This window comes from Mesoplodon bidens (genome assembly GCF_964165515.1).
Source record: "Mesoplodon bidens genome assembly, chromosome: 3".
Lineage (NCBI taxonomy): Eukaryota > Metazoa > Chordata > Mammalia > Artiodactyla > Ziphiidae > Mesoplodon > Mesoplodon bidens.
This window is the reverse complement of record NC_138178.1, coordinates 132,885,794-132,902,594: the sequence shown is the minus strand read 5'-3', so window position 1 is coordinate 132,902,594 and position 16,801 is coordinate 132,885,794. Positions and strand designations below refer to the sequence as shown.

At 38.5% G+C, this 16,801-nt stretch overlaps 1 protein-coding gene across 2 annotated transcripts in view; it reads left to right on the top strand.

Moving 5' to 3' along the window:
* ATG14 (autophagy related 14) overlaps nt 1–16,801 on the top strand; it is a 38,244-nt gene that overhangs the window by 2,768 nt on the left and 18,675 nt on the right. For both annotated transcript variants that reach the window (XM_081228101.1, XM_081228100.1), the window contains exons 2-4: nt 9,935–9,997; nt 11,539–11,581; nt 13,822–13,903. In XM_081228101.1, coding sequence (XP_081084227.1) covers nt 9,935–9,997; nt 11,539–11,581; nt 13,822–13,903 — 188 coding nt within the window. The remainder of the gene's footprint in view (nt 1–9,934; nt 9,998–11,538; nt 11,582–13,821; nt 13,904–16,801) is intronic.

Sequence of the window (16,801 nt, the reverse complement as noted above, 5' to 3'; positions counted from 1 at the left end):
CTATCATTTCTCTCACGGCTACTTATTAGTTTCCTTTCTTTTACACATACAGCTACTCCCTAGCCTCCCTCTGGCCTTCACACAACAGCCACAGTAGAAATGTAAATCAGATAATGTCACTGTTTTGCTTAAACCTTTTCAGTGGCTTTCCACTTTATTTAAAATAAAATTCAAGCTCCTTACCATGGCATATTAAGCCCCATGTGATTTGGCTACTGCCTACCTTCTAACTTTGGCTGTAAGGTTGAGTTTAAAATGTGGTCTTTGGATTCAAGCTGTTTTGAATTGAATCCAAGCTCCACCACTTGCTATGTGATTTTGAAGTTTCTTAGTCTCTCCTGTGCTTATTTCATTTTGAAAATGGAGTATCTAACTTCATATGTTTCTGGTAGTGATTACATAAGAGCATGCACTGAAGTACTTAGCATGATGTCTAGCATGTATTAAGTACTCAAAAAATAAACGCTTGCCATGTACCCTCATGTTCACAGCTCAGTAGTTGGGCCTTCTCTCACATCCTCAGACACATGAAACTTTTCCACCCATGGGTCTTTTTCCTTGCTGTTCCCTCTGCCTGGAACACTGTTCCTCCTGATTGTCACTTTTCCTTTCATGTCTCAACTTAAATGTTACTTCCTCAGTGAGACGTCCCTGACCTTCACTAACATAGGTCCCCACTTCCATCTCTTCCCCCCATTTCCGTCACAATACTCAATTCTTTCATGGTATTGAGCATGATAAGTGGTGTTACTTTTTTGAGGAAAGTAACTGCATCCAGAATGTAGTTCCACGCAGGCATGAATTCTGGTTTTGTTCAGTTGGATCCCCAGTGCTTAGTGCAGCGGCAGTGGGTAGCACACAATAAGCAGATTGTTGAAGGAATGGTAAAGGCAAGACAACTTTAGAAGCTGAAATACAAATTATTTTCAGAAGAGGGATGTGTTGTAGTGGATTTCTTTTTATGACCAAGCAGAAAAGTGAAAACTAAATACCAGAACCATTCAAAATTTAGAAATGAAAAAGAAATTTTAAGGTTCAGGGATAACAGCTTCACTTCACTTCCCATCGTTCCCCGTTCTGAACCTTGTATTCCTAAGGAAGAGGAGTTTGCTTGTTTGTTTCCCTTTGTTCCCAGCACAGTGCCTAGCATCTAGTAGGATGTGAGAATCTGTTGAGACCCAGGACCACTGTCCTAATGGTCAAATCAGTTTTACTGAGCTCTCATTGGATACAGTTATCTGCATAAAATATTCTGGCAGTTACAGAAGAGAAAGGCAGGTCTCTGCTCTCAGAGCTTTACACTGACTACTAATAAACCTTAAATTTTTTGGGCCAAAGGTTGATTGTGAGATATTCTGTTGTCTTCAGTATTTACGAAAAATTTTGCTTTCAGACTCTTTTTTCCTTTTACTTATGAAAAGCTCCTCACTAACTGTTGGAAACCACTTTGAAATAAAATATGGAAGCTTACAGCACAATTTAAATACTCTTGTTTAACCTCTGATTCTTTTCAGTAAATTAGCCAGATTAGCTGTGCCTATAAGGATCTTGAATGTGATGTGCATATCAAAGTTCTTGTAAATGTAGATGTAGTTTTTTCAGGTTTCATTAATAGACTAGCTGAACATATAGTTTGTAATGGTTTAGCAGTTCAAGGAAAATTAGATATTAAAGAACAAATCTGCCTCCCAATAATTAGTTCTTCTGACTCCTAAGCAGGGAACATGCATCTTTACATAATTTTGTGGGCAGTATGAGTTTGGCAGTTAGATTGAAAAATACCTGAATGCGCTACTTTTTTTGTTATTGTTCAGTGGGAACACTTCCTTATAACCTTGGTACCCTCCCAGCACTATCCTTTCCTCATCTCCCATCTTGGCCTCAGTCCGAAAACAGTGCCCACTTTCTTCTCTGCTTTTTCATCTGCCTTTTGATGTGTGTGCTTCCTTAAGAGATAAAGAGGAATGATTTTAAGCAGCACTGTCAACACAGTCTCCTTTGGATCTTGTACTGGAGAACATTTAAAAATTACAGGTCTTGGACTTCCCTGGTGGTGCAGTGGTTGGGAATCCGCCTGCCAATGCAGGGGACACGGGTTCGATCCTTGGTCCGGGAAGATCTCACATGCTGCAGAGCAGCTAAGCCCGTGTGGCACAACTACTGAGCCTGAGCTCTAGAGCCTGTGAGTCACAACTACTGAGCTTGCGTGCCACAGTTACTGAATCCTCCACGCGCCTAGAGCCCATGCTCTGCAACAAGAGAAGCCACTGCAATGAGAAGCCCGTGTACCACAACAAAGAGTAACCCCCAGTCGCTGCAACTAGAGAAACCCCGTGCACAGCAACAAAGACCCAAAGCAGTCAAAAATTTAAAAATTAAATAAATAAATAAATTTATTTTAAAAAATTACAGGTCTTTTAACAGGAATATAATTTTCTGGATTATACATTTATCTGACACCAAAAATAAGACTGCTGCCCAATAGATAACAAGTTGAAGTAATCTTTCCACTCAAAACTGAAAAAAATTGCTTACCGGTTTATGATAGTGTAGGAGTGAGACAGGGAACATAATCTGAGGATACCCGGGAACATCTGCCTGCTGGTTTAGGAACCAGTTATTTTAAAGTGTGGTTGAAAAAGAAAGGCAAAATTTATGAGCATATGGGTAGTATTGCTTTTTTTAAAAAATTTATTTTGGCTGCACTGGGTCTTAGTTGCCGCATGCGGGATCTTTTTAGTTGCAGCATGCAGGCTTCTTAGTTGTGGCATGCAAACGATTCGTTGCAGCATGCAGGTTCCCTGAAGGGATCGAACGCAGGCCCCCTGCTTTGGCAGCGTGAAGTCTTACCCACTGGACCACCAGGGAAGTTCCAGTGTTGCTTTTATATGTACCTTGCATCAGAAACAATGCAGCACTACCTTCACTGATGAGTTTTAAGAATATATGACTACAGTTCTACCAAGAAACAGAAATATGGGCTCTAAACAAATTGAGAGGTGGGATAAAGGGCGAGCAAGAAATGTAGATGTTACTAAACATTTCAAGGGGAAGACACAGCCAACATCCAAAAAACTACCCTTTAGACATCTCTGTTCTGCCCTCCAGTATCTTTTTGGTTGTCAGTCACTGTAGCTAATAAAAATATTGTCATAGGATTTTGGTTCTGGGCCCACATTTGTATGCCCCACTCAGCAGAATAAAAGCTCTATAGGTAGCTGGACTCCCCATCTTTAGACAACGGTTTATCAACCTGACTTCTGTTTAGTATTTTCTTTCAAGAAGGGTCACAACTCCCATCCCATGCAGCTTATTAATTGTATTTACACCAATACATGTGGATCTGCTAAGAAAATATAACTTTTGTTTTCGATCAGTATCAGTGGCTACTCTTACCATTATGTGTACCTTTTAGAATTTATAAAAGAATTTCACGTTTATTATGTCATTTGTTCCCTACCACAAAACCATGAGTTACTAATCTGTTTTTAGAATGAGGAAACTCAGAGTAGTTGTTCCTTACTTATTGCTGGGCTATGCTAATTCTTGAATTTACCTCCAGACCTGAAATACATGTATAAATAAATATATATACATAAATAAATATATATATAAATATATATATATTCAATTTAATACATTAGTAAGATTAAGTGCAAAATCACTCATTGCAATGAAGAAAAGGGAAACTAGCCTATATTATGTGCTAAGTGCCTGTACCTGATGCTTTCACATTTATCTTATTTAATGCCTATAACCAAGTAGGATAATCACTATTCCCATTTTACAAGGGAGAAAACGAAACAATGCTCTGTTTCTACTTTCTTCTAATCACTTAACCTTCATTCCTGCCAGTGGAGTATGTTTTTACTACAGTTAACCCTTGAACAACAGGGGTTAATTCACCTGTAATTTATAGGCAGCCCTCCTTATCCGCAGTTCCTCCACATCCACAGATTCAACCAAATTCCGACCATGTAGTACTGTAGTATTTACTGTTGAAAAATATCTGCATATTAGTGGACCCACTCAGTTGAAACCTGCATTGTTCAAGGGTCAGCTGTGTATTTTCTCATACCTAAATATTCTAACATGAGATAGAAGAACCATTCTGATAAGGACTGTGTTTTTTCATGTTGCATTTGCGCATAAACATTATATTCTTGAATGCCTAAAGAATTTAAGGGAGAAAAATTTGATGGCTAGTAATTCTTGCTGTGTTAGTATCCTAGTTCAAGAAATATGCAGTTCTTTAACCATTTCTGCTTAAATAAGGGAGATTGCTGTGCTCTTCTCCAGGGGCATTTGTGCTCTCTCTTCCCCAAGAAGCCTTTCTGCCTTATCTCTAGAGCCAGAATCATCGTTAACTTTTCACCAAACCTGTATCCAAATTGGAGCTAGGGATAATTCTCCACCACTGACCTAAAAACTGTTAATGCTCATTTTCTGCTTTTAGATTTAAGGAACCTAAGGAATATAATTGGTGTCATGAGACCTAAGGACTTTAGATACTTTTAGGGGATTGTGTATATTTTTATAGTGGATATGATCCCCAGAGGTGGAGCTTGAGAAATTTTAATTGATTGAATACTGTCTTTTTTTCTGATTATAAAAGTATGTATGATTATTGTAGGAAACTTGTAAAGTACAATAATACCTAAAGAAGGAAACAGATTTTGCCCATATTCTCACAACTGTTAGTGTTTTGTTATATTTGCTTCCAGCCTTGTTTCTATGTATGTGTGTGCTTGTAAATATATTTTTTCATTTGGAATCATACCATGTGTATATAGTTTGATGCTCTGCTTTTTCGTTTTCTTTAACCCAACATCTCATCAACACATACTAATGTCTTTGTCTACAAAAGTATTTTAATGTCCTTCATGGCAATATGGTGTCGTTTGATAATCATTCTCCTTTTGGACATTAAAGTTGTTTCCAGTTTTTGCTATTATGACTAATTTCACAATTGGCATAAATCTTCTTCGTCATCTCTGATCTTTTCCTTGAACTGCGTAAGTGGTTCAAAGGGTTTACTAATTTTTAAGGCCCTCAATGGCATATTCGAAAGTTTTGTGGGTTTTGTTTGTTTGTTTTACCTTTCTTAAAATACATTAGTAGTGCTTCTTGGACTTTTCTATTGCCGTTACCCTAGGCACAGAGGATGAGGGAAACGACTGAGAAGGCAGATGGAGGGATTAGAGTAATTTTATGAAAGACACTAAGTAAGTGCTCAGTAAGTTGTAGGTGTTAGGACGATGTTAATGATCATCTAGCACAGAATTAATAGTAGGATCCCTGATAGAGTGCATGCCTGGGTGCTACTTTTCTGATTGCGTGGGACAGACTTAGGTGACCAGTCCCACCTGTAGCCAGATCCACTCAGTCACCCAGGACGACCTGTGGCCATGGGATAGCGTGGAGTGATGAGGGTCACACTCTTAACTGATCCTTATCAGCAGCACACTCCTGTCCCTGCTGTCCCGCTGGTGTATTGAGGTTCTCTAGGGCAGGACAGATTAACTTCTCACCTTGTGAAACAGCAGAATTTCCTCTGCCTACAATGCCTTCCTTCCCTTAGCAAGGCCACCTCTAACCTGTCCTCAAGGGGCAGCCCAGGCAGGCGTGACTGCTGGAGAGCTCCCTCTGAAGCCTGAGCTGGGTTGTGTGCCATCTCTTGTAGCACTGTTGACTACAAGAGATGGCACACAACCCAGACTCTGTATGACCATCTGCTCCTAGTTTTCATCAGTCTCTATCACGGGGGCACTTTTTAAAGTCAGCTTAAGGGAGTACTTTTGTAGGGAAGAAAAGCAAGTATAAGTCTGGAGGAATTTGTTAAATAACAAAGAAGGCATTTTTAAATTGGGAAAGAAAATATAAGAAATAGTGTTGTAGGGACTTCCCTGGTGGTCCAGTGGCTAGGACTCTGTGCTTCCAACACAGGGGGCCCAGGTTCAGTCCCTGGTCAGGGAACTAGATCCCACATGCCGCAACTAAAAAAAAAAAAGGATCCTGCATGCCACAACGAAGATCCCACGTGGCGCAAGTATGACCCAGCTTAGATAGATAAATAAGTAAAGAAAGAAAGAGGGAGGGAGGGAGGGAGGAAGGAAGGAAGGAAGGAAGGAAGGAAGGAAGGAAGGAAGGAAGGAAGGAAGAAATAGTGTTGTAAAAGCCCTGATGCACGGTATAGGTTCACTGGCAGATTCTTTTCGGAAAACAATAGAAAACTGTAGAGCCACTGAACAACAACAACAAAATTGATAAATGTATCTGCATAAAATTTTGGAAAATTTGTAGAGCAGAAACATAAGTAGTCACTAAGCAGATTGAGGAAGAATAATTTCAAGATGTATGAAAGGAAATAGCTAATTTCTCTAATAAATAACCCTTTAAAAAAAAAAACTATAGAACTTCCCTGGTGGCGCAGTGGTTAAGAATCCACCTGCCAATGCAGGGGACATGGGTTCAAGCCCTGGTCAGGGAAGATCCCACATGCCGCAGAGTAGCTAAGCCCGTGCGCCACAACTACTGAGCCTGCACTCCAGAGCCCGCGAGCCACAACTACTGAAGCCCACGTGCCTAGAGCCCGTGCTCTGCAACAAGAGAAGCCACCGCAATGAGAAGCCCACACACCGCAATGAAGAGTGGACCCTGCTCACTGCAATTAGAGGAAGCCCATGCACAGCAATGAGACCCAGTGCAGCCAAAAATTAAAAAAAAAAAAAAAAACTATAGAAAAGTGAACAAAGGGCATAGGGGGATAACAAAAGAAAAGTAGCCAATAAGATAGGAAAAGGTGTTAAACATTTCTAACTGTGAAATGAAGAAAGGCAAATAAATGAATTGTGAACTGTCTTTGAAGAGAGGGAGTAGGAGACCAGTCAGGTTAGCAAAGAGTAAAATGGGCAGTGCTGTGAGTAAGAAAACAGGTTGGTAGGGTTGTAAATATAATATGAAATGATTCAGAGGAAATTTAAAGATAACTGCCAGGAGTTGCCATGTAAACCTAGATGCACCTGGCTATTCATTTCTAACATTGCTGATAATAGTGAAAATTTGGAAGCGATGGCAATGTTCATCAGTAGGTGTTTCTGTAAATAAATTATATGATGTCCATTCAGTGAAATTCTGTGTACCTGTTAAAGAATGAGGTAGGTCTTTATGTTCTGAAGTGGAAAAAGATACAAAACATTTTACATGATAAACCCAGCTTCAAAGACAGTATATAAAAAAGGCCTTTCCCCCCTTGCTTTTTCTTTTTTTTTCTTCATCTATCTCTGTGAGTCCTGGGATGGAGAATGCAGAGGATGGATGAGGCGCTGGTGAGCAGTTGGCTCGCTGACCAGCCACATTCCTTGATAGCCATCTGCTTTTGCTTTGTTTGCACCACCTATTTTTCATTTCCTTCATGAAGAATGACATTACTCATGAAGTGTTTGATACAGTAGGAACTGTCATCTTCTGCTTGTTATTCCTGCTGTCCTCTGTATGTTTATGTTTTAAGTTTGTTGTTTTGTTTTGTTTGTTTTTTTTTAAACCCAAGAGAACTAACCAGCTTGATACAAAGCTGGACAGTGTTAGCATCCCAATTTGTTTTAGTGCAAAGTGGCATTTTTACAACAGATCTGACTTAGAGTCCCTAAAAGCAGGATTTTATCCTCCATGTCAGTCCTTTGTTTACACAGGTGGATGAGTCTTGCGAGTTTGTCATCTCCTTCAGGTTATCATCGGAGCATGAATCACCACATTAGGTAGAAGTAAATACCACATTCGTTTCTCATCTTTGATAGAAGGAAATGGAAGCATATAACAAGTAACCTGTCTAGTTCACAGCCAGTTGCAGAAAAATGAAAGATTCGATTTCTTAACGTTCTGTAAAATGCTTTGTCATAAGTTGCAGGCACATAGTAAATACCTGATAAATTAATTGATGAATCTATGAATTTGTCCACATCCCACACTGTTTTCTGAGTTTTCTAATACTGTTTCACGTAGTTACCACCTTACTGGCCATTGCAGTGCTACCCACTACAACTTTGTGCGGTGATGTTCCGTATCTATGCCATCCAGTAAGGTAGCCCCCAGCCATATGTGGCTATTGAAATGTGGGTAGTGCAACTGAGAAACTGAATTTTTAATTTAGTCATGTAAGTATATAATTCTGTCACATGTAATATTATCTGATTTGGTTTCTTGTTTAATATATATTGTATATTTTCAGTGACTGACTATTAAATGGTAGGGTCATAATTAGACCATTTTATCCCTTCCATTTAGAAGTAGATATCTGGGTATGTTTCAAATGTGGGATTATAGAAATAGTATGTTAGAGAGACTTTTACGTCTGGATTATTTTAAGGAAGAGATCTTTAGGGCTGTTATGGTTCTGTTCAATTGTTTTCATTTTTTCACGAGATAGCCAAAGGCCTAATCTTGGACTCCACACCATGTTACTGTAGCATGTGCAATTACCTTTGTTTTTTTGAAAGTAGTGAGCCACCATTAGCTCAGTTCAAAATCAGTTGCATGATGTTAGTCATACTTTTTTTTTTTTTTACCTAAAATTCTTATTAAGCCACAAGTTATCTTAGGTACTCAGTAGCCACATGCGCCTGATGGCTACCGTGTTGAACAGCATAGACCTAGAAGATATGAGTATCACTGCTAGCCACCTTCAGCTAGTTGACATTTATAGAACTCTGATCCAGCAGCTATAGAAAACACGTTCTTTCAAGTGCACATGGAACTTTCACTGAGACATGGCGCACCATATGCAAGGCCATAAGACAGTCTCAAATGAAAAGATTAAAATCTCATAGAGAATATTCTGGGACCACATCAGCATTAAAGTAGAAAATAACAGTACGTTACCAAAAAACCCATATATCTGGAAATTGAACAATACACTTCTAAATAATTAATTGGTCAAAGAGGGAATTTGATGGAAGATTAGAAATGTCAAACTAAATGGTAAAATACACGATATCAAAATGTTTAGGGTTTAGCTTAAGCAATACTTCTGGAGGAAATTTATAACTGTATACTTATATTAAAAAGGGAGAGGCTTAAAGTTGATGATTGAAGTTCCTACCTTAAACTGCAAAAAAAAAAAAAACACAAAACAAACTAATCCCACATAAGGTAGCAGGCAGAAAATAAGAATAAGGGTAGAATAGTGACTAACAGCAAAAATGAACTGCAATGTGATATTCTTTCCTTTTGATAGCTTTTATTAAGTAAATTGCTAGCCCATAATGGCTAACAGTAAAATTAGTGAGAAAAAAATTGTACTTTAAGAATTATAAGGAACCAATTTATAAATGAGAGTAGGGTTAAATTAAGCTTAATAATTACAATTATTTTTGTAATGGAAGCCTCCTTTTTCTTGAATTCCGATTCATTTTAGTGCTCTGATTTACCTGTTTGGGAGGACAATTTAACCTAGGGGTGGAAAAAACCTATAGACATATTTTATAAACCCATGAAAGAGTTTTAAAGCTGAGAATTTGAACTTAGGGTTTTTTTTGTTTTTTTTTGTTTTTTTGTTTTTTTTTTTGCGGTACGCAGGCCTCCCACTGCTGTGGCCTCTCCCATTGTGGAGCAAGGCTCCGGACGCGCAGGCCCAGCGGCCATGGCTCATGGGCCCAGCTGCTCCACGGCATGTGGGATCTTCCCGGACCGGGGCACGAACCCGTGTCCCCTGCATCGGCAGGCGGACTCCCAACCACTGTGCCACCAGGGAAGCCCCTGAACTTAGTTTTAAATAACCAAATGGTAAGCAGCTGTGTGCCATTGAGAAGATATGTTCAGGACAGTGACATTTCCAGATGAGTCTGCAGAAATGTTTGGCTCTCAGGAATTTGCATAATCTCATTCAACTGAAAAAAAAATAAACATTTAAATAAAACACTGAATTTTTTTCTTACAGGTTTATAGACAAGAAAGAAAGATTAAGCCAACTTAAGAGCAAGCAAGAAGAATTTCAAAAAGAGTGAGTATTCATTTTGTTTTTTAATTTGTGGAGGTTGTCTAGTCATCACATGGTTTAATTCAGTGCTGTGGTATGCATACATGTGGATTGCTAATTTATTGAATTTAGGTTACAAATCTCCCCATGTGAAGAGTAGTACATCTGGGAGAAGCAAAATAGGAGAGATGATCAAGTTTCTAGAAAACATTGTGATCAAACCTGGTGCCTGGTTCACAGCAGGCAGTGACTGGATGGATGAATCAAACCGCTGGCCCTGATAATTGACGTATGGTAAATGGGGCCAGGACAGAAGGCATATTAGACTAGCGGTGGTGGCTCTTGTAGGACATTATTGCTTCTATTTATCTTTATTCTTCTGTATCAGGGTTTTGCAGAGTGTGGTCTGCAGATCATCTACATCAGAATTCATTAACTTTGGTACTGGTTAAAAATGTAGATTCTTGGAATCTTATCCTCAGATATTCTGATTCAGTAGGTCTGGGGGGAGGCCCAGGAATCTGAGTATTAATGAGCACCAGATGAATCTCTCATCCTCTGGATTTGGGAATTGTCCTGTAGAACCTTTTATCCCAAACTGATCCAGTCACTATTCTCCATACACACCCCAGACCTGATTAACACATTTATGAGTAGATGAAATCTTCAGAGGTACTCTGCATTAGAAAAAAACCGCTTAGATTTATTTAACTCAGTCATTTCTCTAACTTACTCTATCATGGAAACTTTTATTTTTTCCTATAGAACACTTCATTCCATAGAACAGATTTTTGCCTAAGCTGGCTTACGCCTTTTATTATTATTATTTATTTATTTATTTATTTATTTATTTATTTATTTATTTATTTTTGGCTGTGTTGGGTCTTCGTTGCTGTGCACGGGCTTTCTCTAGTGGCGAGCGGGGGCTACTCTTTGTTGTGGTGCACGGGCTTCTCATTGCAGTGGTTTCTCTTGTTGCGGAGCACGGGCTCTAGGCGCACGGGCTTCAGTGGTTGCGGCACACGGGCTCAGTAGTTGTGGCTCACGGGCTCTAGAGTGCGCGCTCAGTAGTTGTGGTGCATGGGCTTAGTTGCTCTGCGGCACGTGGGATCTTCCCGGACCAGGGCTCGAACCCGTGTCCCCTGCACTGGCAGGTGGATTCTGAACAACTGCACCACCAGGGAAGTCCCATGGCTTGTGCCATTTTGGGGGGAGCTGACAATAGCATTTGGACCATGAATTCTCTTGTAACTATCATCATTATTAATTATGACTGATGGAAATTATTGATTATGATGGAGGACAAAGGCTATGGCTGTTATGGAAGTTTATTGTGAATGTTTATAGAAAGGCTCTGAGCTGTATTAAAAGTGCAAAAGGAAGGAGGTGAGAAAAAATTGCAGAGAGCAGGGAATCTGGAAAACATTTTTCAGTGCTTACATCCCACTTTGGTATATCCAGCTGTTTCTAAGACCTTATTTTAAAAAGTTGTTGATTTTGCATTTTTGAGCTTCACCGAATTCATTATTTTAAGAGCATATTTCCTTTGTCTCTTCTCCATACAGAGTGTTAAAAGCTATGGAAGGAAAATGGATAACAGATCAGTTGGTAAGCTATAAGAAGTATTTAAATAATATTCTTTACACTTGAGGTTATATGTTTTTAAATTGGCAGAACTTAAAAAATCATTTCGAATTTAAATTTATTTTTCATCATTTTTTGGCAGTTCTCTGTGAATATATTTGTAGTGTGGGCTTCTCAGATGCTTCATCCAGGTACCAAAAACAGGGTATTGGCGATTAATTATGGAACCACTGTAAGGAATCATTATGAAGTCTGGTATTGACATAAAGATACAAGAACAGTGAGGTATCCTTTTTAAAAAAATCACTCATAGTAAACACCTACTTTGTAGATGGGTTAATGATTGAATGTGAAAAATAAACTCAAATATTAAAAGAAAATATGGGAGAGTGTTTATATAATCTGGGGGTGAGCAGACCTTTATAAGCCATAAAGGAAAACATTTGACACACTACATAAAAGTTTAAAAGTTCTATATGTTAAAGACTGTAGCAAAATGAATATAAACTGGGAAAAAATGAGTACAACATATGAAAATAAGGAGTTTGAGTGATTATACTTTTATTCACTGTTGGTGGGAGTGTATGTTGACATATTTGTTTGGGGGACAATTTGGTGGTGGCTTGTTGGTTTTTTTAATGCACATGTGGTATATCGTCAATTTTCCTCCTAAGAAAATATACTTGAATGGAGAGATTTATGGATAAAGAGGCTGATTGTCTGCATCATTGGTAGTAAAGTTAATATATAATCTAAATACTCATCAAGCAGAATGAGATGATTATGATACTGTGTAGCTGTTGAAAAGAATGTGGTCAGTCTACATGCACTTGTATGGATTGATGTCCAAGGAATATTTTTTAATGAAACAATCAGACAAAAAGCAGGCTAGGGTTAAGTATGATTCCATTTGTGTATGTTTTAAATATATATCTGAAAAGATACATATCAAACTTTAATTGAGATCAACCCTGAAGAGTGGGAAGGAGTCAGGTTAACAATCTCTTTCTTCTCTTTTGTGATGCTTAATTTTTTTTCATAATAATAATAAGCATCCTTCATAATTTTTAAATAATATTTCAAGAGATGTGATATAAGTGAATTCTGCTTAGGCTCTGAATGTTATATAAACAAGTTTTATGGAAAAAGCTTATAAAAGGCTGTTTATAAAGAATCTCATCCCAGTTTTTCTTAGTTCTAAGTTTTCTAGTTTTTCTATCAAAAATTTAAATATTGATTCTTAAAGACTAATACCCTTTAAAAGTAAAGACATCTCATTGCCAGTTTATTCCTGAATCCATCGGTTCCCATGCATGTGTTCTCAGATGTTTCTCTCACCCCACTGGAGAGGGGAGAGTTTTACCCACTGAACATTCCTGTAATCTACTCTGTATCTTGTACCATCAGACTGCTTAGATGAGTGTGAAACATTATAGGCATTTGACTGTTGTTGTAAGCTTTCAATTATCCCCGTTTATGGAGGCATTATGGAATAGATAAATAATACTTTTTTAAAACTAGTAGGGCAGATTTTTACTTATCCTTTATTCTCTTTGGGGAAGCTGTACCTGAACCCTGGTAATGTAAAAAGGCATGTTTCATATAACTTTTTGAGGCTTTTCAAGAAATCTTACACGATTTATACACTTAAAAAAAACTTCTGCTTTATGGCAGTTTTTATTATTTTGCAAGTAATATTTGCTTATTGTATCAGTGAGATAATACAGTTGGCGGTCTCCTCAGTAACTAGCACTGAGAACTTAGAGCAGCACATCCGTAGAACTCTCTGATGATGCAAATGTTCTCTGTCTACACTGCCCGATATAGTAGCCATTAGCCACTTGTGGTGTTGACATGTACCACCTGACATGTGGGTAGTGAGAGTAGGAACTGGATTTTTAAAAAATTTTATATAATCTAATTGACTTGCAGATAACCACATGGGACCTGTAGCTATATATTGGACAGGGCAGGTTAAGAGAATATCCTTCAACACTTTTCTCTGTGCTTATTAACACATAAAAGAACTATGTGAATTTCTCTTTCTCTCAATTTCCTAGCAGCTTCTGCACTGAACCAGAGTTACATTTTTTTTCTTTTTTGTAATCCACTAGTTACAAAAGCTATAAGAAATATAATTATACTGGTCTTTTCTTCATTACATTTTCTAAGATACACCTCAAAATATGTAGTGTCCCCAGTAGATAATCATATTAGTCTTTAGAGACCAACATTTGTGATATTTATTTCATACCTTTTTTAAGAGATGGAAAATAATGTCCTGCAAGATGAGGATTGAACAGCTGAAACAAACTATATGTAAAGGAAATGAAGAAATGAAGAAAAGTAAGTAATTTTCCCACCTCTCTCCAGCCCTAGTAAAGGAAGGACTCATGTGGAACTTCATGCGATTAATAAACAAACTAGAGAGACAGGGGAAGGGAGACAGAGAAGGGGTGGGGGGAGGCAAGAGCAACATGGAAAAGTTTACTGCTTGCCTTTCTCTTTGTAAAACATCTGTATAAGAAATTTATATATATATATTTTTTCAGATATATGTATATAAAACATATATCTATGTGTATATATATATACACACACATATGTCCGTATATACATATACACACGCACGCAAATGTAATGACCTTTAAACTGCTACATTTCTCAATTTAAAAAGTTAAGGAATGTATGTGTCCCGTTTCCCTTAGCTGACAGGAAGCTCAGAGTCAGTCTTCGTAATCAGGTATAATAATTGTTAGTTCACGCCAGAAGCACAGAATATAAGACTCAGTGAGTCTTATACATATTTTAATCTGTATTAATCTTGCATTACGTCTGTGTACTTCATACTTCATCAAAGGTGGTTGTCAAATTTTAAGAGTCCTCTTAGAAATCCTGTGTCCTTAGAAACAGTCCATGTTGGAACTTCCCTGGTGGTCCAGTGGTTAAGACTCCACGCTTCCAATGCAGGGGGCATGGGTAGAATCCCAGGTCAGGGAACTAAGATCCCACATGCCACACAGCCAAAAAATAAATAAATAAATAAAAATAAACTTAAAAAAGAAAAAGACAGAAGTAGTCCATTTATTTCTGAAGATAAGTGTTTAAAGTTTAGAATGGGTCGCCATCATACCTTGTAAATCTGTTTCTTATCTACTCATGGCTTTCAGAAACAAGTATTTTATAGTGGTAGGTAATGGTGTAAAAGCTGTCTTTGAAAATGATTGTCCTAATAAAGTGCTTGCATGGCGTTTCACAGGATTAATAAGCTAGAGAAGCAGGGTAGCTGGGTGAAGAGCTGCTCAGAGCTGCAGCCAGCCACTCTTCCACCGAGTTTGGCTTGCACTCTCCAAAGGCTCTGGGTCAATAGCAGTGTAGGGACTCATTACTTACCATGGGTTCACCCTCTTTCCCCTCCTCCCGGGAAGTTCGCAGTAGGAGTTTGCCACCAGGCATCTGAAAACCTCCTGAAATTGCTGAATTGACTGGGCTTGGTGCATTTCTCTGATGAGCAAGTTTAAAACTTTGGTCAGCTCTTTTTAATAGGCTCCTAGCCCCACTAATAGGCTCCTAGCCCCAAAACACAAAAGCAACAACCATGGAAAATAAAAGATATGGTTCTAAATTAGTGGGCTCTGTGTAACTGTGATTTCCATCCCTAGCAAAACATTGGAGTCACCTGATAACCTTTTTTTATGATCTAGAGAGAGAATCCTGGGACCTACTTTGGACTTAGGAAATTAAAATCTCATGCATGGGGACCGGGTAAATGGTTCTTAAACTGTCTCTAGTAAAAGGCCTTTTTTCTCTTTCTACTTTTTTCTCTTTCATTTCCAATGTGTCATAAACCGATACCAATACTTTTGTAAAATACAATAAGATTAGTTACTAGAAAAATGATTGCACACTTGGATGTCATGGCAATGTCACATAGCCGTATCAAAGAAAATAGTTTCTAAACTTAGTCTATATTTCTGTACTCCTCTTGGGCCAGATCCATAGATCATACTTGAGTAGTAGCACTACTCTGAGGACCTGCCAGGCTCAGGAACCACTGCTCTTTAGGACATAAATACAGGCTGGTTGCCACCCACTAGACCAGACTCACAAAATTTTACAAACAATTTTAAGGGAGTTAATGGATTCCAGAAGCTATGAATGGGCTCAAGTCAATGGATTAGATTAAGTGCTTGCTACTCAATAAATAGTCCGTTGGTTTTTTAAAAACAGAATCTTGTTGAAATATCAGTTATAAACTATAGAGCCTGATGAATATTTTCTCCAGAATCTCTTGATTTAAGATGTCATGATACAGAATAATACGGTATAGATAGGGAAGTTGGATTGTATTTGAAATTTCAGAGTTGAGTTGATCTGTTACTTGTCCAAAAAAGCAAGAGTGAATTACAGACGGTATCCAAATGTTCTTTGTTTTTGTTTTAATTAATTAATTTATTTATTTTTGGCTGCATTGGGTCTTTGTTGCTGCGTGCGGGCTTTCTCTAGTTGTGGTGAGCGGGGGCTACTCTTTGTTGTGGTGTGCGGGCTTCTCATTGCAGTGACTTCTCTTGTTGCGGAGCACAGGCTCTAGGCGCGTGAGCTTCAGTAATTGTGGCACGTGGTCTCAGTAGTTGTGGCTCGCGGGCTCTAGAGCACAGGCTCTGTAGTTGTGGCACATGGACTTAGTTCCTCCACGGCATGTGGGATCTTCCTGGACCAGGGATCGAACCCGTGTCCCCTGCATTGGCAGGCAGATTCTTAACCACTGTGCCACCAGGGAAGTCCCCAGTATCCAAATGTTTTAATGTTCAGGGGGAGATAGCATGGAGAGAAGAGTAAATTAAATTGAGTCTGCACTAGTGCAAGTTGGGTGACTGTGATGATTTCCTGCCACCTACAGGGGGACCTGATATGAAATTGGAAAATGTCCTTTAAAAATCTGACCACCACATGGCTTAGGCCATGGCTAGACAGATGCATTTGAGCACTTGTAGGGAGCTCAGTAGAGATCATGAAAATGAATGAACTTGCTGGAAAGTGTGTGATAGAACCAGAGACTTAACCTTAAGGACATTCATATTGGTCAGGAATGGTGAAGAGATGCATCTGAGGAGGAAAGAAAACATAAGAAACTTTCTGCCTGCAATGAAATAACCTAGGTTCATTGGTCCTCAGTTGAAGAGGGTGGTTTCGGTCCACACACATTTATCATCTGCTTCTCATATCCCAGTCAGGAGACAACAA